The sequence below is a fragment of the Lissotriton vulgaris genome, chromosome 4_1 (assembly GCF_964263255.1).
Source record: "Lissotriton vulgaris chromosome 4_1, aLisVul1.2, whole genome shotgun sequence".
Lineage (NCBI taxonomy): Eukaryota > Metazoa > Chordata > Amphibia > Caudata > Salamandridae > Lissotriton > Lissotriton vulgaris.
The window spans coordinates 1,049,511,759-1,049,536,685 of record NC_141691.1 but is presented as its reverse complement, the minus strand read 5'-3'; the positions used below and the strand labels follow the sequence as shown (position 1 = coordinate 1,049,536,685).

General features: G+C 45.7%; 1 protein-coding gene across 1 annotated transcript in view; it reads right to left on the bottom strand.

The window, feature by feature from the left end:
* The window catches only part of TENT4A (terminal nucleotidyltransferase 4A), a 694,370-nt gene that overhangs the window by 224,882 nt on the left and 444,561 nt on the right, over nucleotides 1-24,927 (bottom strand). The window contains exon 7 of the mRNA XM_086965283.1: nucleotides 19,722-19,935. Coding sequence (XP_086821409.1) covers nucleotides 19,722-19,935 — 214 coding nt within the window. The remainder of the gene's footprint in view (nucleotides 1-19,721; nucleotides 19,936-24,927) is intronic.

Below are 24,927 nucleotides of genomic sequence, written 5' to 3'. Positions count from 1 at the left end.
AACTTGATGGAAAAGCTCCTTTAGGTGGGGAGGAGGCGGGCCAGACGGAGTGGGAGGAGGAATCTTGATGAACTTTAGAGCCTGGCCATTTGCCACAATGTCCAGAACACAGAACAAAGTTTCTTCCTTTTTAGAAAAGAAGGCATATCCTGCACACTACTACGCTTGGAGGCTGCTTTAGAAGGTCCAGATAGCAAACTATCTGCATCAGACAGTGCCGAATCCTAATCTTGAAGTCTCTGAAGCCAAAGGAGGAGACGGCCTTCTCTGTCCCTAAGGGTTTTTTAGAGAAAGTCCTGCAAAACTTGCATTTACCAACCTCATGGTCGGGATAAAGACAATAAATGCACTTCTTCTTGGGGTCTTCAAAGTAAAGACGCAATTTCCCACAAGAACAACAAGGTCTAAATAAAGACTTCTTACTTGAAGACATGCTGAGAAGACTGGAAAACTTGAAGTTGAGAAAACTGAGCAGAGCTCAGGCAGACTCCCTTCACACGACGTGCGGTAGAAAATCTGAGGGTCTGAGCTCGGAGGAGAAGGTTCTGGAAGGGTGCTGGCGCCTGATTGGCTGTAGTTTGGACTAACAATGACGGGAATATGTTACAAGTGTTCTCTCTCTACCATGTATTCCTACGTAGGAATTCTTTGAGTATTTACTATGTATTTTTCTAGTATATATTTTATGTGTTATGTATTTAGATACATAGGTTATCGGTATGTTATTGCTATTTTATTTACCGTGAGACTCCCACTTCGACAACGGGGAACATTCAAGCTTGTGAATCTATTATGAAAGACACCCTAATACTGGAGAACTCTAGCTACTTTGGTATTCCAATATTATGGACCAGCAGAATTGTGCGCAAAAAAATAAAAAGGATGGCCTCTCACCTCCCAGGTGTCAGGCTTCATCATCGCACTCAGCGCAGGTAGCCTCAGCAGCGAGACACGCTCTGCTCCTCGTTCCCGATTCTTCATTTATTGACCCGGGTTCGACACCAGATAACTAAATTCCGTCTCGGAGTCTCAACGCGTACTCATACAGCTGTCCCCACTTATATCTGCTTAATCATCTAGGTCACACTGACGTGGAGCCATCTACAGTGGATCTTAAGCACTTCATCCTGTTTAATTAGGCATTTCCACGATCTGACAAAATGCTATCGACAGCGGAATTAACGCTTCAGACTGGTCATTCAATCATAGCGCAATCCTGAACCAATTCAGCTTGCTCACCTGCTATATGTCCTGATGATGATCTTGAACAGTTGAGATCGAAATGCCGTTGACCCCCTACAACAAACTCCTCCCACTGTGTAAATAGTTTTTTGAGGAGCTTCTATTATTGTTGTCAATGCTATGTCGTAATTTTATTTTCACTTTATGCTTTTTTCCACTTATTGTGTGAGCACCTGAATACTATTGTTTAGGAAATAAATTTGACAAACGGACCTAAGTCCCCTTTCACATTGCTTATCGCTCCCTGGAGGAATTCATTTCCTATTCTTAATCCATAGTGCCCTCCACAGGGTCAATTTATATTTGGATCTGTTGGCCACACCAGAACCACTATTTTCCTACTACTTTTACAAATCCCAGGTTCACTTATTGGGGTACTCTGGTCTCTCTCAATACGAAGGCTTCATCATCGGCCTTCCCACATTTGCCAAAGAATCCTCTAATGGCAAAAAAGCCCTTGTTCGGGATATATATTTTTATTTTTGCTGTATTTGTAGAGCGCAACACTCATCCCAAGGGATATCAAGGCGCTTAAACCAAGGCAGAAGCTGCTAGGGACTGACACTAGAGGAACATTTAGGAATTAGGGAAGAGGAAGGTTTTTAGTTTTTTCCGGAACAGGAGGTATTTAGTGGTGTGTCTTAGGTCTGGGGTAAGCTCATTCCACTTCTTTGCTGCTAGGTGGGAGAATGAGCGGCCACCTGTCCTTCCTTTATAAATACGTTTTGTCCTGGCCAGGGCAAACTGGAGTGAGCGTAGGTTCCTTGTGGGGACTTAAAATTCAATCTTCCCTTGAAGAATAGTGGGGCCAGTCTTATTTAGGGCCCTATGGGCATGACTGAGCAGTTTGAAGACTGCCCTCTGGCGCATTGGCAGCCAGTGCAGTTTCTTCAGGCATTCCGAGGCAGATTCGAGCTTGCCTTTGTTACAGATGAGTTTAGCCGCCGAATTCTGCAATACCTGTAGACGTGAGAACAGTTGCTCATTCATACCTACTAATAGCGCGTTGCCATAATCCAGGTGGCTGACCAATAAGGCTTCAGTAACTGAACGTCTACAGTTCAGGGGTATGCAGGGAAATAGTCTGGCAAGAAGCTTCAGGATGGCGAAGTCTTTACCGCAGAGGGATCGCACATGATCTTTCATGGACAGGGCGTCATCCATAATGACGCCAAGATTCCTTGCATGTAGTTTAGGGATGGGGGCCATATCCAGCGAGGGTGGCCACCACGAGTCATCCCACACACGTTTGGCGCCGCCAAACAGAAGGATCTCAGATTTTCCGGCGTTCAGCTTCAGGCAGTGTGAATGCATCCACTGGGCCATTTCCGGGAGACAGTCATGTAATTTGGATTTGATAATGTCGGGTCTCTCGTCCAAGGCCACCATCAGTTGCGTGTCATCCGCATAGGAGCAGATGCCAATGCCCCACTTCCTTCCAATGTCGGCAAGAGATGACATAGACATTGAAGAGGGTGGGGCTTAGTGAAGCTCCCTGGGAGAGACTACAACTGATGGGGATGGCTTGGAATGGAACGGTCCCATATGTACTGCCAGGGTGCGATTGCTCAGAAAAGAGTGCAGCCAGCTTAATGCGGTGGATTGGACTACTTTACTGTGAAGGATGTTCAACAGGCAGTTATGGGATACCGTGTCAAACGCTGCTGACAGGTCAAGAAGTATCAGTGCCACTGCCCCACCTTGATCGGTGGAGGATCTGATACTGTCCGACACTGCCAGCCACGATGCTTCCGTGCTATTGTTGGCTCTGGAACCCGTCTGAGAGGGATCCAGGAGGAGGTTTGTTTCCAAGTACCTCGTCAGCTGTCCATTAACTAGTTTCTCCAAGACTGGAGAGGTAAGGGAGGTGGGAAATAAGGCAATAGTTCTTGGGGTTCAGAATGTCTGATCCAGCTTTCTTCAGGAGGGGAATCACAGAGGCATGCCTCCAGGCGTCCGGGAAGGTGGTGGTTCTTAATGATTTATTAAAAAGCTGAGTAATCAGGGGACAGAGTGTTGGAGCAATTTTTGAAAACACAAAGTGGGGACAGGGATCCGACGGAGAACCAGATTTAACTGTTTTCATGGCTGCTAGAACCTCGTCCACTGTGAATGGCTCAAAACCAGCTAGGGTGGGTGTAGTTCCCAAATCTGGCGGGCCTATCGCGGCAATTGCTATGGTCGCAGTATTAGAGGGCTTATCTATCGGTCTTTAGACTGCCTCCAGAGATGTTCAACTTTTTGACATTCCCTTTTAAGGTTTTTAGTTGAGGAGTGTACCATTTCTCCGTTTGAGATAGTTCCTAGATTCCCGCATTGGGGCTAGTTTATTTAGTGTTTGCAGTATTCCGGAGTCTAATATAGTAACGTCTAAGCAAACAGAGGAGGCAGCCGGAAACTTGATGTTGGCCTCCTGGACATGAGTTTCAAAATTTAACACATTGACTAACCTCCAGGCTCGTTTGGAGATCTGGTGAGCTGCCTTGGGTTTCTGTGACTTACAGGGAAGGTTTAATGTGAAAGTTATAAGAGAATGATCTGACCACGGTAGTGGTAGGACCTCACATATTTTAGTGGATTCAATATTGGTGAAGAGTAAATTCAACGTGTGGCCGGCTATGTGAGTAGGGCCCACAATCCACTGCTTAAGGTTAAGGATTTCCATGTCATATTCCAGTTGGGAAACCCCTAGGGCTTCCTTTTTCTCGTAGTGAATGTTGAAATCACCAATTATAAGAATTTATTTTTGTTTTAAGCAAAGTGGCAGAAGTTGGCTGAGCAGTTTGGCGCCAAGGTGGACTACTTGTCCTGGAGGATTGTAAAATACTGCTCCAGCTAGGATGGTAAGACCATTGTGGAGTACTTTGAAGGGTAAGGTTTGATGTTCATTGTAGACAGTTACTGGTTCCGAGAGGCAGGTTAGGTGATCCCTGAATATAACAGCGACCCCCCCCCCCTACTGCCAGATCGATCTTGCCTAATAATTTTATAATTATAGGGGAGTGCATTCGCTAGATCCGGGGCATTGGTGTTGGATAACCAGGTTTCAGTAATGAAAACCAGGTCAGGGCTCTTGGTTTTAAGTAGGTCCCAGATGTCTAGGGCATGCCTAGGTAGGGATCTGGCATTAAGATAAAGGCAAAGAAGGTTGGTATGGTTGTGGACGTGGATAGTCTGGTGGCCTAAAAGTGAATGGCCCAAAGTGGACCATCGGCATGTTAGGCAAGAGATTGGTCCGCAAGATAGGCCTGGGCCAGTTCGAATACATGACCCTTCGTTATCGCCCCTTTTTTTTATCAGCGTGAGACAGCAGCTCGCTGCGAGAGTAGCCAATGGGTGTCTGCGAATTTCGTATGACACCAGCAGGGGGTATTGCCCCTGGCCCCGGCCAGCCGCCGCAGACGGGCTTACCTTAGGCGCATCTTTGTCGCGCCATTGTAGAGCCCGCTGCACCCGTCTGCTGCGCCTCGGTCAGCACATTAGAATAAATGGAGGGGTAGCGGGAAGCGCTGACTCCTAGCTCCGCCCTCGGGCTTACAGGGGATGACCCGAATTGGTCCTTCTACCTCCCCAATGGCTCTCCACACAATCGGCACTCAGCCGTGGTGGAGCGGAGCCCGGGAGTCGGCGACCAAGAAACTAGGGATGAGAGGAGCAGCCTAACTCGCTGTCGTCCTCAGGGTTTGTGCAAAGTATGCTGAACTACTGGTAAAATCAAAGTATCGCTACATTTAAAACACTGGGAGGGTGAGGAGCAGCCTGACTCGCTGTCGTCCTCGGGGTGCAAAGTACGCAAGGTAGCTAATAAAAACAAGTTTGTTATTTTACCAATTGTGCAAATACAAAAATATGAACAGAAATATGAGCAGCTCGCACAGCGTCAGTGGCAGCAGCAGTTTCGATAGTGGTATATGTAGTTACAATATTAGTAGGAAAATAAGGTAAAAGGAGAAAAAGAGGGGGGGGGGGTCAATAAAAGCCCCCACCGCCTTCCAGTCACCAAGTCTAAATTTTCTTTTTATTCGTAGGTGGTGCGATAATTAAAAATATTAAATATAGGACAATAATAGCCCTGTTATGGTGCTAGTTGTCCTTTAGATCAGGCCGACATGTTTCAGCCCTGTCGTGCCCCAGGTTTTCTTCAGGACCGTGATGAACCTGATGTGTCCCTATGGTGCTTCCCAACAACATGTGTACAAATGTCATGCATACAATACCAGATTGACAAATTAGTTATTCATTAACAGGCGAAACCTTTTCTTGTACTTTAAAAGTTGTGCCTCATGGAGGAGGGGGAGGGAGTCCTGTAGTCCCCTTTGTCAAGTTACTCGGGTCCCACCAGCGCCGTGGCCGGAGCAGACTGCATCAAACCCAATGGAGCCCCTTCAGACCCTGCAGTGCCAGAAGGCTCCCCAGCTGGGTCGTCTGCTCAAATATGTGGCGCATGGCTTCGTAAAACTAATTGGAGCACAAGTCACTCTGGCTCCCAGAAAAAATGGTAGGCGCAAAGTCAAATTAGGCTCCGGCTCCGTGGACGCCAGACGAGGTGAAGCTAAAGTCTGCTTGGAATTTTGTGCCTATTCCCAGAGTGTCCAGAGGACCCAGAGGGGGATGAAGAGGTCTTTGGGCTCAGAGACCAGTCGCTGGACAACTTCGATCTGGACCACTGCGGAGTCTCGCTGGGTGGCAACTGTTGGGCTGGGAGGACCTTCAGCGCACGCTCCATTAAGGTCTTCGGAGCCATTGCCTGGCAGTCGGAGCACAATTTTTTATCATGGTCACGCTCGAGACACCAAAGGCAGATCGAAAAGGGATTGGTTACCGAAAACATGTGGTGATAAGCACCACATCGCTTGAATACAGTCTCTCGAAGATGTCCCTCGCACACTAAGTGAAAAGATTTCGACAAAAGTAGAGAAAAAGCCGCCCAAAAAGCAGCAAAGATGTAGCTATTCCCGGATCAGCTCTTATCTGGCGCGGAAAAAGAATAACTGACGTCCGTGCGCCTGGGTGGCGCCTATATAGGCACCGCGACGTCATAACCGACATGGACAAAGTCACATGGAGCCGAATGGAGCCACCAGACGCCGCGTGCAAAGGGTATCACTCAGCAAAAGTTTCCAGATCCAGCCGGAATTCAAAGGTGAGGAGTCTGTAGCTAGAAGTCTTCATCAGATATGACAGATTGAGACTGCAGTAGATGGGACAATCATTAACAAGGAGGAAGCTGCCTACTGCACAGCTATGGGCTGATGTGACAAAGGGAAAATGCATGTAGTGTTTTATTGCCTGCGCAACACAAAATTTGTAATAAGTGAAAGACCGCCTATGCAGTCAGATTTGCATTGCAACATAGGAGGTTGATATGGATTATAATTTGGTCTAGAGAAACAGGAGCTCTGCAGTAGCTTTTAATGCTTTTTTGCTTTTAATAGTTGAAACACATTTTAGAAGATCTGATCCAAGTCTGATCTACACACTAGCCAACTTAGCACTTAAAATATTTTTATATTTTTTATTAGGGAGCTCGGGTAAGGATTACAAAAAATGTTATTAATCTTAATAGTCATTATACATATGATTCAAACAAACATGCGTATATTATCCACTACTATAATGATTCACCAGTAAGCGAGTGGCAGTACATTTATCACATTAAATTAAGTAATGCTCATTCTTCTAAATCTTCATGTTAGCACAGCACTATTTCTTGTAATGGCAAGATCATGTTCATAATGAAAATCTCAAGTTCCACTATAGCTCCACACGTGTGTGTCAATTAATATAGTCTGTGATTTCCGCATACATATCTGCGTACATTGTTAGATATATTATTGAAATCAAGCATGCTTCTTTGTACAGTTAAGACCAGATCTTATTTAATTATTATTATTTACCTTATTTAGAAGTCTAGGTCCCATATTGATATTTTGGTACAGCTATTTTGGTACAGCTTGCAAAGCATCGGAACGTAATCTTCAGATTGTCCACATCAAGGACAGTTTGAATGTACCTTTTTACCCCATTATTATACTTTGTGTAATATTGTGAAAATAATTAACCACCTGCTTCATCTTAAAACTGGTGTTCTTATAGCTCACATTTGGTATTGAATGCGAAAAAGAAACATCCTTTAGAGCGACTGTGAAAACAAAGCTGAAACATGTATACTTCCACATTTAACCAATAAATATACACTACTTCTTGAATGTCTGACAAGTTTCAATGCTAAATGCACCCAAGGATCATAAATCAATAAGATATGTTTTTGGTCTGTATCTGAGAAGGATATATTTTCTAGAATCTATATTATCTGTATAAAACAGCAAAACATGGAGCCTTAATTATAATTGGGAGCGGTCATTGTGAGCTAAATTCCATTACACTTAATACCAAAGATCATTTGATAGAAGGGTTACTCTCCCCAGTATTAGATATTCAGTATTTCATATACAGACATCGTAAGGAAGTCTGTTTCTGTTGCAGTAACCCCCCACTTTTTGCCTGATAACTGATGCACTTTGACTGAGTGTGCACTGGGTTCCTGCCAATCAGGTACCCAGGGCCTGTGTTCCTTCCCTAAAAACGTGTTGAAACCTAAACCTAATTGGCATTTCTTGCCACAGGTAGGCCCCTGGTAAATGGTACCCTAGGTACCCAGGGCACTGACCAGAGAAGACCCTTAAGGGCTGCAGCACTTATTGTGCCACCCTTAGGGGCCCTGTACCCTGACACACACACACTAAGCTTTGCAGGCTGAGTGTCTTGGTGCAGAACTAAACAGAAAGTCAACATGGCACACATCCCTGTGTGCCATGCCCACAAACATACTGCCTTGGCATACCTCAGTCACCCCTCTAGCTGGGTGCACTATGCCAGTGGTGTGGGCACAAGTGCATGAGCCCTGTGCCCCTACAGTACCCCAGGGATATTCCTGGGCACTGTAAGTACAGTGATGCCATTAAGTGTATATGGTGCTGGGAGGTTGTCATTACGAACTCCAAAGCACCATAATGGCTATACTGAAGACTGACAAGCTTGATATCAAACTTCTCAGCACATTAAACCCACACGGATGCCATTGTGGGATTTAATGTAAAATGCACTACGAAGGGCGTCTTAAAGATGCCCACTGAAACCTAACCAACTACCAGTGTCCTGACTGAGAGGCTGCCACACAGCAGACCTGTTGCTGGACCCCTGGGTAGAGAGTCATCCGCTCTCCTGGGCCTGCAACAAAACACATCCTGGGACGAGGTGCTAGGTCTCAATCCCCAGGATGGACAGGGGAAGCTTCAAAGGCATGCTGCCTTTGTGACCTTCTCCAGGCCACTTGCTGTACTCAGCAACTGGCCCCCACCGGTTCTGACCCCCACTCTGGTGGGAAGACAGGTGGAAAAACAAAGGAAGGGAAGGGGGGGTGTGCCAGCCTCTGCAAACCCAACCCCTCAGGTGGGGGCGGCGAGGTAAAGCACAAATCCAGGCTCTCGCCATCTTGAGGATGGGGAGCCCTGCCCAATCGGAGATAGGCCCCTGCCCCCTCCCACCCATTGGCCACTGTCCTTGCCCTACCTGTAACACCCCTAAATTTAGTATTTAGGGGCATCCTGAACCTTCCTTCCTCAGATCCAGATTTGAAATCAAGAAGAACAAGAAGGAGGACCTGCCGTGCAGCTGCTAACAAGAGGACGACACCAATTAACTTGGCCACAGCCCTACCGGCCTGTTGATCCTTGAACCTGCTACTGCTAAATCCTGGCGTCTACTGTGGACAGCAACCTCGAAGACCCCAGAGGACCTGCTTGCCTTGCTCAACTAAAAGACTGGTAATCCATGAGCAGTGGTTCGGGTCAAAAAGCAACACCCCGGGTGCCAGCCAGGAACCGCGAATACAGCACACTCTGCACCTGCCGAGCCCGGCCTGTTCCTGAGTGGACAAAGATCCTGAGGACGTCCCCCCGGCGAATGTGACCTTGAATCCAGTGCCCAAGGACCCTCCGACGGCCCAGACGACGCCTGCAGCCTCACAACCAGTGGCCCCTCCAACCGCGACCAGCTGAGGGTAAGATTTCCCGATGTCAAAAGACACCCCTGCACCTGGCGACCCCGGCCCCCTGTGCCCGACTCCTGGGTGCCTACCTATCCTCCAAAATCCTAACTTACCTCTCAAACTGGTGGTGGCTACTGAAGAATCTCCGTCCCAGAGCCTGCAGCCTTTGTTCAACATCCTAGTCTTCCATTGAATAACCTTGAGCGCCCAAGGGCTCAAAAGCACCCTGCACTCAACCGCCTGAGTGCCCCAGGCAGTGCAACCTTTGTCTTAATCTACTTCCCCATTTGCCCTGAGCAAGTGACCAGGAGCCAGCTCCCACAGCCGCGTGGCCTGCTTGCCAACAGCCACCAACCAAAGGCCCCCTGCCACCCATAGGCGGACATTGGGTCTATATACCTCTGCACCTGGCTGCCCCTGCGCCGCTGAGGGTGTACCAACTGTACCTACCTGACCCTGGGAGTCTATGCCCAGCACCTTAACTCTGCCAGCCGAGTACTTACCCAAAAGCTGATAACTCACTTTTTCCACAGGGTAACATTGACTGTTTTGACTTGGACATTCTACTAAGTGTAGAGTTTGGAAACTTTAAAATATTCTTCTAAAATCAGCTGAACGAATTCCGATCACTTACCTGTTATCAGGAGAGAACCCAGTGCTGCATCTTTTAGCCCAGCACTGACCCTGAAAAGTAATTTTAACCGTACTTACTAGTAACTTGAATTTCCTTCCACAGGAATCCAATTTTAGTGTCGATTTCTAAAAACTACAAATATTCCTTTAAAATCACCTGCATGACAAACACATTCTTTCAATTGTTTACAGGAGATACAACAGTGCTGGATCCAGGATCCAACACAGCAAGAACAAGCATTTGCAATGCAATAGGTCTCGCATTAGGAAAGTTTGAGCTATTGGTATTGTAAATGACAATTTTTTTATTTATGTTTTGTTTTTGAAAATAGCTAATTTAATAGCTTTGTCAAAACAATGCCAATAGTTATAACTTTCGCAAATGTGACACCTATAGCATTTGTAATGCAATATGTGTTGTATTTACATGACTTACATCAAAAGCCATGGGAGTTACGTTGGAACCCCCACGCAACACCCATGTAACGCCTTCCCAGGGCAGAGTAAGGCAATGCAGTTATTTATACTGTGTTGCCTTACTCCAGATTTATGGAGCCTCTCAAGGCCACGCAAAGTGGCCTTGGGTGGCTTCATAACTCACATGTAAGGTTTGTGTCCCTCTTGCTCCGTGCTGTATGGAGCAAGAGCAACGCAAAATGGTTCATAAATGGATACCAAGGCATCCATTAGAGAGCAGGAACTGCTATGCCATTCTTTTACCAAGATGTGCTTTTGTGAGATGGAATGAGATTCAGAGGTAGGGGCACTATTTTCTTCCAAGCATAGACATAAGGTAGAACTTCAAACAGCATTTCCCCCTTGCTCCCACATCGACTTTTTCCTTGCATTTAACTTTAAAATGCAAATTTCTGAAAAATTGTTTATGAACAACCATTCTAATAATATTTCGCTAGAAATTACAAGTGGTCTTTTAGTGAGTAGTGAGTGGGTGTGTGTCTACGTGTGTGGGTATGCTTGGGCGCGCCTGTGTGCATGTGCAGGTGCATTTAATGAGTCTTCTTTGGTGTGCCTACTAAATGGTATGTGTATTTTTGTCTTTGTTAGTTTGGTATAGTTGTTTTTTGTCTGTGCATCTGTATTTTTGTTTGTCTATTTCAGCATGCGTTTCTGTTTGTGAGTGTTCGTCTATATGCATGTTTCTGCATTGCTGCAAGTGTACGTGTCCGCATGCCTGGGGTGTGTACCTGTGTTGGTGTCTACATCAGTGTGTGTGTGTGTATAAACGTGTGCACATGTGCGTGTGTGTGTGTGTGTGTGTGCACGTGTCCGTGTCTTTCTATAAATCACAGGTATCTGTGCTAGTACGAGTGTGTATACTTCTGAACCTGTGTTTTAGAGGGCAGGGGCACGGAATGCCCTTGAGAAACTGAAACTTATTATTCCCTTCAGTCCCATCAGGTTATTAGAACCAATGTCATCCACTAAAAAAAACCACAGATAGCAATTAGTTTGTTTTTCCAAAATAAGCCTGAATGAACATTGCCAGCAGGTGCAGGTAGTTCAAATAATAAGGTACCTGACAAGAGCCAGCTCTTTCAGTCGGCTTTCACGGAGGCTGTGTGTAAACAGAGGTCTGTTAATCCCGGTGTTTGGGGTCTGATCCTACCATCCCCTGGCAACTGGTTCGCGTTTGTCTGTAGGGCGAGGTCAAGGCTTGCTTGTGCAAGGTCAAGCTGCATGGGAGACAGCACATCCTTCGGGATCACAAAGTTGTGAAGCCTGGCGTTATAATGATTTGTTTATGAAAGTGTCAGTGCTTCCGGGTTAGAAAACACTGATGTGCAATGTCCTACTAAGGTTCAACTTTGTCCTTTCATATCTTCATCAGGGCATTAGTTGGTTCGGTGCCCTAAGTACGCTGCCATCTGCATGTGCTCCTTGCCGGGACCCAGGCCAGGCAGGCAAGGCTTCCCAGGGAGAGGCTACTGGGATATACGAGTCGGAGTTTCAGGAGCGAGTCCCACGGCAGGGGCTGCTGGTTGGGTGCGGAGAAGGCGAGACGGGGACGCCGGAGGCAGCAGACTAGCATTGGTCGCGGTGGAGGGGGGCTCTCAGCGCCTGCGGGCTGTCACAGCTACGATTAGTGCCTCTGGGCTGTCAAAGTGGCAATCGGAGAACTGACTGCCCGAGCCGCCCACTCACCGGTCAGCAGCAGATAAGAGGATCAAGCCTGAATCGACTCTCCCACAACTTGAAGTATTTCCTTCCACAGCTCGCTACTCATAACGGCCAACGTATAGCAAACCATCCTCCCTATTCGGACCTGCGGCAGCGGATCCCGTTACTTTCGGACAGACCGGCTCCCAATGATGAAGCGTAAGATGCATATCGGCGACCTGTCAAGGGCAGACGGGGAGACTTAGAGTCAAGCACGATATCGGGGGGGGGGGGGGGGGGGGGGGGTGCGTATGTGTGCGAGGGAATGTGTGTGCGCATGCGTGACTGTGATTGAGAGAGAATGCGCGGCAGGGGATAGTGTGCCGTGTGCCTGTATGTGTGCCGTGTGCATGCGCGCGCCTGTGTGTGTGTGTGTGTGTGTGCATGCAGAGGGGTGGGGGCTGCCTGTGTCTGTGTGTGAGCAAGGGCTGTGTGTTACTCCGCGCAAGCGCAGCTCAGACGCGCACTCCCGAGGTGAAATCTGACAATGTCAAAGCGCGCGTCTGATTGCTGTCCACATTCCTAAATACGGATAACATTAGGTCTGAAGCAGACACCATCAATGCTCACGCATTGAGGGTTAGGTCTGCTCGACCTAAAAAGGAACAATAATATTACTTACCTGCTTAGTGAATATCCTCCCATAGGATAACATTGGTGATTCTAGGGGAAAAATTCACTGAAAAAAAACAAAGGTTTCACACATGTTTTAGTTCGCTGGACATTTCACTCGTACAAAACCAATTAAATTCCCCTGTTCTAGTTAGATCAGCTAACTAACTCGCGCGCCCGCAATCCACTGCTGAGGACGTCACATATTACATCACTGATGACATCTCAAATGACATCACTGATGACATCACTGATGACATCACTGATGACATCACTGATGACATCACTGATGACATCACTGATGACATCACTGATGACATCACTGATGACATCACTGATGACATCACTGATGACATCACTGATGACATCACTGATGACATCCAGTGAATGTGTCTTTCTGAAAAAAACTTTTATATATGTATATCTAAAGGTCGATGGAAGAATAAATTGATGTTTTTTTGGTAAAATTGATTGTATAACTGACTTAAGTGTATCTTAGTGAATACATGTATTAGCGAGTAATGTTTAAATATTTCAATATCTAGATCAGTGTCTCACTTTGTGTATAAGTGGCTGCATGGGTTGGTGAGTAGCTACAGGAGTGTGTATATGGGTTATTAGTTGGTTTTTTGAGTATGAGTGTCTGTATGGTTCGGTGGGGGATATTACTTAGCGCATAGATGCATGGACGAGTGACTCACTGTATGTGTTTTGAAGACCGCATATGTGCAGGACTGTATGGGTGGATGAGTATGGGTGTGTTAGTGAGTGAATGACTGTCTCAATAGTGTCTTTATGAGTAAGTACATATGTTTTAAACTAGTACATGTGAGTATTGATGTATATATGTGAGTATTGATGTATATGAGTATATACGAGAGTGAGAGGCTGGAAGAGTTCCTGTATAAATAAGTATGTGCCTTTGGTCTCTTGCTGCCGCCACAGACTTTCCTGATTTCATAGCCCGTCAGCCCACTTTGCCACTTCTCGCGGCCCCTGCTCCGCGGGAGCCGCTAGTCGGCTTTGGAACTCTTTCTGCCATCAGCCCGGGACCCCGAGGATTCGTTTGGACCTACCTGCCCCACACACGGACAGAGGCGGGACTGCGAGGACCAGCCTGCTCAGCGGCGCTGATCGGCCGCAGCTGGTCCTCTTCCCGCCCCCTCCTGTGTCTCCTCCCTCAAAAGGAGCAACTGCAACGCGCACACGGGATGCGCGCCGGACCAAGCACGGGGCTAGGCACGGGCCAAGGGCGGGCCCGTTGTAGCCCGTTAGAGACTGTGTAAGGCCAGGCTGGGCCACCCCTCTAACTCCTGAATCGAGACTGGACCCACATGTCGGTGCACGTTTATTATTACACGTCTTTGTTTGTAACCAGGAACATTCTGAACAGACTTTTGTTGGTTAACTATTTACATCTGATAATCATGTGCACAAGAGGGTCTAGAAGTAAAACGGCAGCGGGGGGGCCACCACAAACAGGTACACTAGATAATTTCCTTTTAAGGGCTAATTCCTTCATAGACCAAGAAATATCATCAATGGAACGGAGAGTATCTCAAGATCTTGCCCTTGTAAAAAGATACTCTATGGGTCAATTTGTCTCAGCCAAAACCCCTGAACAATCTAAGGCTCGGGCCCCCCTAGAAAATCCAGCAATAACCAACACGTTGTCGTAGTTTGCATGCCACTAGCGGTATTAATGGAGCTGGGGGAAAAGCGTACGCAGATTTGCCTGACCAGTTCATCCATATCGCATTGCCTTGCGACTGTGGATGTGGGAACCTGGCGGCAAAGTATTGGCATTTTGCGTTTTCGCTTGTGGCAAACAGATCTATCTTCGGGAGTCCCCACTTCCGGAAGAATGGCTGAAGCACTTTGGGGTGAATCTCCCATTCGTGCATTTGTTGACTGTGCCTGCTGAGCAGGTCGGCTACTTGATTGTCCTTGCCTGGGAGGTGCTCTGCCATAAGAAACATGTTCCTTTGAATGGCCCACTTCCACATTGCTTGAGCTAGGTGCGACAGCTGTGGCGAGTGTGTTCCTCCCTGTTTTTTAATGTAATACATAGATGTCATGTTGACCGTCCGGATCAACACGGTTTTGTTGAAGAAGTGTGTCTTGAATGCTTTTAGAGCTAGAAAGATGGCCATCAGCTCCAGAAGGTTGATGTGCATCTTCTTTTGTTGTAGACTCCATAGTACCTGTACTGTGTAGTGTAGGACATGGTCTCCCCATCCTAGTAGGGATGCGTCCGCGGTTAACACTATTTGTGGTATAGGCTCTTGGAATAGTCGTCCTTTGCAAAGGTTTTGTGGATTCCACCAATGCAGAGAGTTGTATGCCCGACTGGTCACCAACACTAGGTCCTGTAATTGCCCTTGAGCCTGGTTCCACTGCCTTGCTAGGCACTCTTGGAGAGGACGCATGTGTAGTCTGGCATGAGGGACTATGAATATGCACAAGGCCATCATGCCTTTTAGTTGCATAAACACTCGAGCTGATACTGAGTGTTGGGGCATGAATTTTTGGATCAGTGCTTGCATGCTGTTGATACGTGCTGCATTGGGGTATGCTTTTGCTGCCAGTGTATCTATAGTTGCTCCCAGGTATTGTTGTACATGGGAGGGTTGCAGATGTGACTTTGGGTAGTTTAGCGAGAAGCCTTGACATGTGGTTGGCACACTGCTGGGCTGATGGCGCGTGTATTTGCCAATCGTCCAGATATGGGTACACATGGATGTGTTGCCTTCTGAGATGTGGTGCCACTGTAGCTAGACATTTGGTGAAGATGCGTGGAGCTGTTGTGACACCAAACGGTAGTACTTTGAACTGGTAGTGCTGTCCTTGTATGGTGAAACTGAGATACATTCTGTGAGCAGGGTGTATTGGTATATGAAAGTATGCATCTTTGAGGTCCAGAGTTGCTAGGAAGTCTCCCTTGCGGAGCAATGGTAAGACTTGCTGGAGAGTGAGCATATGAAAATGCTCCGACAAAATGTACAGGTTGAGGGGCCCAAGGTCCAATATTGGTCTGAGAGACCCGTCCTTCTTTGGAATTAGGAAGTATAGGGAGTACACTCCTGTTCCCTGATGTTGTAGTGGGACTGGTTCTATGGCCCCCTTTTGCAGCATACTGATGACCTCTTGCTGCAGTAGTGTTATATGTTCCTGTGATATTGCACGGTGCACAGGTGGTATGTTGGGTGGAGTTGAGGGGAGTTCAAGGCAATAGCCATGTTGGATAATTTGCCTGACCCATTTGTCTGTTGTGATATTTAACCAGATTGGCAGAAATTGTTGTAGTCTTCCCCCGACTGGTGTTATATAGACTGGGGGTAGTGCAAAGAAGTCACTGATTGGTGTTAGTGGAGGATCTATTTGCATTTCCTCTGAGACCCTTCCTTTGGCGTTATTGCCTCTGTATTCACCCCTGTTAGTGTTTTTGCTGTATGTGGATTGTGTGTTACCTTTGTAGCTGGAGGATTGCTATGATGTATTACTTCGTGCTCCTCCTATAATTGGAGCGACAAAAGGAGCCCCGGTGTTGTTGGGATTGGGGAGCTCCCATGGACTTTTCTGTTTCCGCGTCCTTCTTCATTTTGTCCAGAATTTAGTCAACTGCTGGACCAAATAAAAAGTCTGGGTTGATGGGCTGACTAAGAATTGTGGATTGAACTTCATTCTTAAAGCCAGATATGCGGAGCCATGCGTGTCGCCTTAGCAGCACGCTTGTATCGATAGATCTGGCTGCTGTATCTGCCGCGTCTGGGGCACATTTAATTGAGGCATTGGTGATGAGTTTTCCATCCTGTATAAGTTTATCTGCCTGCTGTTTGTAAGGGTCAGGTAAGTGTTGGAGAATTTCTTCTAAGCTGTTGTAGTGTGCCCTGTCATATCTGGCAAGCAAGGTCGGTGTATTGGCAATTCTCCCTGAGTTTGCTGCTTGAGCAGCTACTCTTTTTCCTGATGCCTCAAAAGATTTTTGACTCTGTGTCCGGAAGAGCAGCCTTTCCGGTAGTTTGGGAATTAGCCTGTTTACGTGCGTTGGATACCACTAGGGAGTCTAGGAGTAGCTGACCCCTGATGTATGTGGGATCTATAGGTGCAGCCCTATATTTCTTTTCAATTCTAGGGTTTATGACCCGTACCCTAGCAGTGTCCTTAAAAATGTCATGTGCGTGTTTTGGGACACCCTTCAACATTGGAAGTGTTTTACATGTCTCTCAGATGTTGTTAGTGTATCAAAGAGAAAGTCTTCTTCAATAGCATCAGAGTGCATATCTACATTATGGTAGGTAGCTGCTCTATCAAGTAATGAATTAAAGGCCACAGTATCTTCTGTGGGTGATGGCATAGTTGGGTAAAGTGCAGGTTCCGTGATGGGCAGAGCCCCTTCATTGTCTGGTTCTCCACCTGCACCCCATGGCTGTAGGTTAGGGTCTCCAGTTGGGTTTTGTGGATAACAAAACCCTACATCTGTATCCTGATCTTCATCTGGGTTGTAGTCAGGTGATGTTGGGGTATATGGGGTTGTAGGCATAGCTGGGTTGATAGGTTCAAAAAGTATTGGAGCGGTAGCACAGTCTTTTCTTTTTGAGTGGTATTCTAGGAAAGTCTTCTATTGGCAAAGGCCTTTTCTTTTTTGTGTAAACGGTCACTTTTGACTGGTCTTCTGTGTCGGTATCTGGGTGAACAAGCTCTACCTCCACAGTTTTAGGCTTTGGTGCAGTAGCCTTTGGTTTGGTTGTTCTCGGGTCGATCTGTTTAGTGGGTCCAACCGCCTTTTGTAGTTGTATGTGTTTGGCTGGCTTCACCACCTTTTTCGGACCGAGCGGTTTGGTCGGTTCGACAGTGTCTTTAGGTGTTTTAGGTGTTTGAGGTTTCGGCTCGATGCCTTTGTTTGGTTCGAGGTGCTTCGGCTCGACCGCTTTGTTCTGTTCCACCCTAGGTTTCACTTTCGGTTCGACGTTAGTTTTGGGCGTCGGCCTTTTACTTTCGTCAACTGTTTTTGTTCCCTTGTCAATACTCTATGCTAATTTGCTCGGTTCGACTTGCTTTGGTTTTGGGTTCGATTCGATGTGCTTTTGCGTCGAATCAACATTTTTTGGCCGCGATGTGGAGTCGACGGCTTCCGGCTTTGAGCTCGACTAGACAGCTCTGAACTTCGATGTCGACTCGACGGTCTTTGGCTTCGAAGGCTGTGTTGGAGCTACGGCCTTAGGCTCTATGACCTTTGGTTTAAATACTTTTGTTTCAACGACTTTGTCTGAAGACTGTGTTGTCGACGAGTTTCGGTTTCAATGTAAAAAGTGCCGTATGGCGTGTCTCAGAGAGCTCTTTGGATATGTTCTTAGCTGGGCTGTATAAAGGGGCTGTAGAACTAGAATGTCGATCTTGGCTAAGGCCTGCTGGCGATGCCTCGACCTGAGTCTCTGATATTGTTACAGTGTCTATATGGGGAGGTGTACTCACGGTTCGCCCCTCGTCGTCATCGGAGTCGTCTTCAACAGCTACGATGTTTTGATAGTCTTCCTCGAGGTTATCTTCGGAGTAGTGCTCAGAGTACTGGTCTTCGTCTCGATCCAATTCTTCGGCGCTCGCTAGTTCTTCCTCATCGTCAAAGATATTATCGGGCTCTGGTGCCGACCGCTGCATTTGCCTCGCTGCCCGTCGATTCCGGAGAGTCTTTTTTGACCGGAACTGGGCACAGGCCAGGCAACTATCTTCTTTATGATCTGGAGATGGCATTTGTTGCACACGGGATGCTTTTCAGTGTGCGGGAACTTAGAGTTGCACTGCGGGCAGTATTTGAATGGACTTAGTTCCATCGACGGCTGGTCCACGTGGCGTCGAGAAGGCCTCACGGCCAGATTCGACGACCGAAGTGCAATAGAGGTTTAGAAAGTATCGGTACCGAGCGCTAAACAATACCGACGGATCCGAAGGTCTTTTGGCCTTTAGAGAAGAGTTTAATTCTGAACTTAGTGAGTTGGAAAGTACATCCGAACCCAATGGCAGAAAAAAACAATCTAAGGATGGAGAGGATGCCCATGCACACTGTAGTAAGAAGGAGGAGCCACCTATCTCGTGATACTTCGAAGACTATTCCAGGACAACAATGTGCAATCATCCGGACCCAACACTAGGCGGCCATCTATGCACAGATATGAATTCAGCAGCCCACATGCCTCGAAAATATATATATATATATATATATATATATATATATATATATATATATATATATATATATATATATATATATATATATATATATATATATATATATATATAAAACCACACCCAGAATAAACTTATTAGGTGAAATCTAGGATATATGGCTAACAGATTGGATACATCTAATTTTATTGCCGTCATCATTCATTGAATGTACATATTTAGCTTGCTACACAATACATTTTACACAAATGTTTCTGGGATAATAGGGAAGGTGGTTGCTCTAAGGCTGCTGGGTGGAACGGGGCAATTCCAATATATGGTTGACAATCTACAGAATGATACGTCGGGTAGTGAGAAGTACAATGGGCAAACACAGTGGCTCTACTGTGTATCATGCAATGGACTGTTAATGTTCAACAGCATGATAATCCTGAACAATGCCAAGAAGCATCAAACTGACAATCTGCATGGGAACAAAAAATATATCACTTTCTGTAAAATTAGTATACACTCTAGTTGTACGCTCCCTCAGTGGTTTACAGCAGGCTAAAGGATCTACATAATATCCAGGGCTGACTAATTTGATGACTGTTACTAATGTTGTACTGCTTCTGTGGAGATCTCTTCTGTACGAATATAACAGTATAAACACCAATAGTCGAAAACGTGTACTCTTACAGAAGCTAAATGTTTTTATAAAATATTTTATAGATTTTTATGCTTCGTTCTGAATGAGCTAGTCACAATTAAAATCATTAACATGAGCACCACAATCTATTCTGCTGTACCATTGCTGGTATTGAAAGTCCAGCGCAGTTCCTACCAGGCAAGAGAGGATCTTCAATACACAACATTGATGGCCTATACCCATTCGTCATGGCTTTCATGATTTCTTCTTTGGCGATGTAGGCACCTCCATTCCTTATTCTAATACCAGTTTTTAAGTAGTTAAAATTTCTTCCATACAGTTCAAAGAACTCAACAAGAAGCATTCCTAGGTTCTCGTTGTCTTTTCTCGCGTCAATTCTTGGATGCAACTGTAAAAAAAAATATGGTTTGGGTAACTGAGGAAGGCAACTGCCACAGAATTAACTAAAGATGCAATAAAATAAAAAGCAACTGAGGCAATGTTTAATACAAGGAGAGAAAACCAATATAAATGTAGATGCACACATATATATACACTTATCAGCTACTATTTATAATTTATTTACAACAAGGGGTGGTGAGGGACAGAGTCTCTGAATTAAGCAGAAAGCTCTCACCCAGTCAAGAGATCAGGGCTAGATCCAACACCGTTTTTTAGCTCACTGCACCATCCCAGTTTCAGAACCTGGCTGTATGCAAATTAGTCTGTTCCTGTCCCAGTGCATGATGGGAACAGGGCAAACCAAACTACAAAAGCCAATTCTTACACTGGGAAGGAAACAAGCTCCCGGGGACCGGTTTCTGGAATTACAGCCGTCTTCGGCCCGGTTTGCTTGAATCCTGATGGTGCAATGAGCAAGGGTCTCACATCTGAGAAAACCCTTCCACGCTTAGGGTGGACAAGGAATATGCTACTTACCAGTATGCATCTGTTCTTGGCATAGAGGGCTGCAGAGTGGTACATTATGAATAGATCGCCATCTGGTGTTGGGCTCGGATGATTGCACTTTGTTTTTCTCTTGGAGAGTCTTTTGTATTTTGGTGACTCCTCCCTTGGTTGGTAGTGCGCATGGGCATCGGCTCCATCCTTAGATTGTTTTGCCATAGTAGGGTTAGATGGAGTAGTGTAGTAGAATACAGATAAGAATGCCCATGTAAGTGTATCTAAATAAGATAATGTTGGAACAGACACAGGTTTCCGGGGAGGCTGGGAGGGCATGTACCACTCTGCAGCCCTCTATGCCAAGAACAGATGCATACTGGTAAGTAGCATATTCCGTTCGAGGCATATGGGCTGCAGATGGTACATTATGAATAGACTATACAGCAGTTCTCTCCCTAGCGGTGGTCGCCTGTGTCTGTTGCAACTGTCTGAAATAAAGTCTTTAATACTGCTTGTCCCACTCTAGCTTGTTGTGTTGTGTGCACATCTACACAATAGTGTTTTGTGAAGGTGTGCGGTGTAACCCAGGTAGCTGCTTTGCATATGTCATCTAGTGGAATGTTTCCCAAAAATGCCATAGATGCTCCTAGTTTACGTGTAGAGTGAGCTCTAGGAGGAACAGTTAATGTTCTCTTTGCTTTTAAGTAGCATATTTGAATGCATTTTACAATCCATCTGGCAATGCCCGCTTTAGAGATGGGATTGCCTTTGTGTGTTGGAGAAAACGCAACAAATAGCTGTTTTGTCTTTCTGAAAGTTTGTGTTCTTTCTATGTAGTACAATATGGCCCTTCTAACATCTAATGTATGTAGGGCTCTTTCTGCTACTGTTTGTGGTTTTGGAAAGAAAACCGGTAATTCCACTGACTGATTGATGTGGAATGCTGAAATTACCTTTGGTAAGAATTTTGGGTTTGTTCTAAGAACCACCTTATTTTGGTGTAGCTGCATAAATGGTTCTTGAATTGTAAAAGCCTGCAACTCACTTACTCTTCTAAGTGACGTGATAGCTATGAGGAAGGCCACCTTCCATGTGAGGAATTGTATTTCACACCTATGCATAGGTTCAAAGGGTGGCCCCATTAGTCTGGTAAGTACTATGTTGAGATTCCAGACTGGGGAAGGTGGTCTTCTTGGTGGAATGACTCTTTTGAGTCCTTCCATGAAAGCTTTAATTGCTGGTACTTTAAACAGGGAAAGATGTTGCCTGTTTTGTAGGTACGCCGCTAAAGCTGCGAGATGAACTCTTATAGAGGTGTATGCTAAGTTACATTGCTGCAAGTGTAGTAAATAGCAAATGATTTGTTTAGTGGATGCGTCCAGAGGGTTGATGTGCTTACTGTTACAGTGTATAGCAAACCTTTTCCACTTTGCTGCATAGCATGCTCTGGTGGTAGGACGTCTTGCTTGTTTAATGATTTCCATACATTCTGGTGGTAAATCTAAATATCCAAACTCTATGACTTCAGGAGCCAGATCGCTAGGTTCAGTTGTTTGGGATCTGGGTGCATTATTTCTCCATGGTTCTGTGTAAGATGCATGGGTAATAATCTTAGCTTTTGATGTTGTACTTGTGAGAGTTGTAGCAGTGTGGTGAACCACGGCTGCCTTGCCCACGTGGGTGCCACTAGTATCATTGTCATTGAGTGTTGCTGCAGCTTCTGAACCAGTAACGGAATTAGTGGTAGAGGAGGGAACGCGTAAGCAAATTTGTTTGACCAATTTATCCATAGTGCATTGCCCTGGGACCGTTGGTGTGGGTACCTGGATGCGAAGTTTTTGCATTTTGCGTTCTGATGATTGGCAAACAGATCTATCTCTGGTTGCCCCCATTTTTGGAAGAATGGCTGCAGTATTTGGTCGTGCAGCTCCCATTCGTGTACTTGTTCTGACTGTCTGCTTAGGATGTCTGCTATGTGATTTTGAACTCCTGGTAGGTGTTCTGCTAACAGATAGATCTTTTGAGGAATGGCCCATCTCCAAATGTCCTGTGCTAGTTTGGATAGTTGGAGAGAGTGTGTCCCCCCCTGTTTTTGAATATAATACATTGCAGTCATGTTGTCTGTTCTGATCAGGACTGCCTTGCCTGTAATTTGCATTTGGAAAGCTTTTAGTGCTAGAAATACTGCTAATAGTTCTAGGTAGTTGATGTGCAGTTTCTTTTGCTGCACACTCCACTTCCCCTGCACTGTGTATTTGTCCATATGCGCTCCCCATCCTGAGAGCGATGCGTCCGCTGTTATTATCACTTGCGGAATTGGCTCTAGGAACGACCGTCCCTTGGAAATGTTTTCCGTGTTCCACCACTTCAGAGAGCGATACGTCCGGTCGTTTACCAACACCAGATCTGTAATCTGACCTTGAGCCTGATTCCACTGTGTCGCTAGACACTCCTGTAGTGGACGCATTTGTAGTCTGGCATGTGGTATTAGCAGTATGCAGGAGGACATCATGCCTAATAGTTGCATAAACACTCGTGCTGGTAGTGAGTGTTGTGGTTGAAATCTTTGTATTAACCCGACCATTGTTTGTATCCTGATTGGGTTGGGGTATGCTATTGCCTTTTCTGTGTTTATTGTAGCCCCCAGGTATTGCTGAATCTGGTTTGGTTGCAGGTGTGATTTTTTGTAGTTCACCGTGAACCCTAGGTGGTGCAGCAATTGAATTGTCTTCTGCGTGTTGTGAAGACATTCTTCTTTCGACTTGGCCTTTATTAGCCAGTCGTCCAAGTATGGGAAGACATGTATTTGTTGTCTTCTTAGGTGTGCTGCCACCACAGCTAGGCATTTTGTGAAAACTCTCGGTGCTGTTGTGACACCGAACGGAAGGACTTTGAACTGATAGTGTTGTCCTTCTAATACAAACCTTAGGTATTTTCTGTGGGCTTTGTGAATTGGGATATGAAAGTAAGCGTCTTTTAGATCCAGTGTAGAAAGAAAGTCCCCTTTCTTCAGTAAAGGGAGTACTTGTTGGAGCGTGACCATGTGGAAATGCTCCGAATTTATGTAAGCATTGAGAGGTGTGAGGTCTAATATTGGTCTTAGGGACCCGTCCTTTTTGGGGATCAGGAAGTATAGAGAGTATACTCCTGTTCCTTGTTGATCTTTTGGGACCTTCTCTATTGCATGCTTTTGTAGAAGTGCTAGTACTTCTTCTCTTAACAATGTTAGATGATCTTGACTCATTGGACGCTGTTTGGGGGGGATGTTTGGTGGGGTAGCTGTGAGTTCCAGGCAATAACCATGTTGGATAATTTGTCTCACCCACTTGTCTGATGTGATGTTCTCCAAGACAGGTAGGAACTGTGATAGACGTCCCCCGACCGGTGTTATGTGGTCTGGGGGGAGTTCTATGAAGTCACTGTTTTGGGGTTGAGGCGTTGCGGTTGTTATTATTTCCGCGGCCTCTACCTTTGTTGTTGTTACCTCTGTAACTGCCTCTTGAATTACCTCTGGGTGATGTTGGTGTGAAAGAGGTGGATTGCTGACTTGTTCCTGTGTTCTTTGAGCCCCCTCTATAGGTGGATCTACAAAAGGAACCTCTTTGTGTTGGCTGTTGCAATGCTCCCATTGACTTAGCCGTTTCTGTATCTTTTTTCATTTTTTCTAAGGTCTCATCTGTGCTTGAACCAAACAGTGTCTTTTGATCAAATGGTTTGTTTAGTAGGGCCGTTTGTACTTCCTGTTTGAATCCTGAGATTCTAAGCCATGCATGTCTCCTTAACATGACACTGGTGTTTATAGATCTTGCTGCAGTGTCTGCTGCGTCTAGGGCGCACTTAATGGAAGTATTAGTTATTATTTTACCTTCCTGTATTAACTGATCTGCCTTTTCCTGATGTTCTTTGGGGAGATGTGTGATGAGTTTTTCTAATTCATCATAATGTGCCCTATCATAACGTGCGAGTAGTGCCTGTGTATTGGCTATACGCCAGCTATTTGCCGCCTGTGATGCTACTCTTTTGCCTGATGCATCTATTAATTTTGACTCTTTATCAGGTGGAGGAGCCTCTCCTGTAGATAATGAGTTTGCTCTTTTACGAGCGTTTGAGACCACCAGCGAGTCTAGAGGTACATGCCCTTTAATAAATATTGGATCCTTTGGAGCCGCCTTATATTTTTTATCAATTCTTGGGTTTAACACCCTAGCCCTCACTGGGTCTTTGAATATTTCTTCTGTGTGACTGAGAAGACCCTTTAACATAGGAAGAGTACCTGATGTTCTTTGTGCATTAGGTAGCGTCTCTAACAGGAAATCCTCTATTTGAGGTTCTGTATGTATATCTACTTTATGATATTTTGCTGCCCTATTAATGAGCTGCACAAACCCTGTGTTATCATCAGGTGGTGAAGGCTTTGAGGGATATAACTCTGGGTCATTGTCCTCATCTGACCCTACGTCATAATTTTCCCATGGGTCATCCTCATCTGGGATGGTTT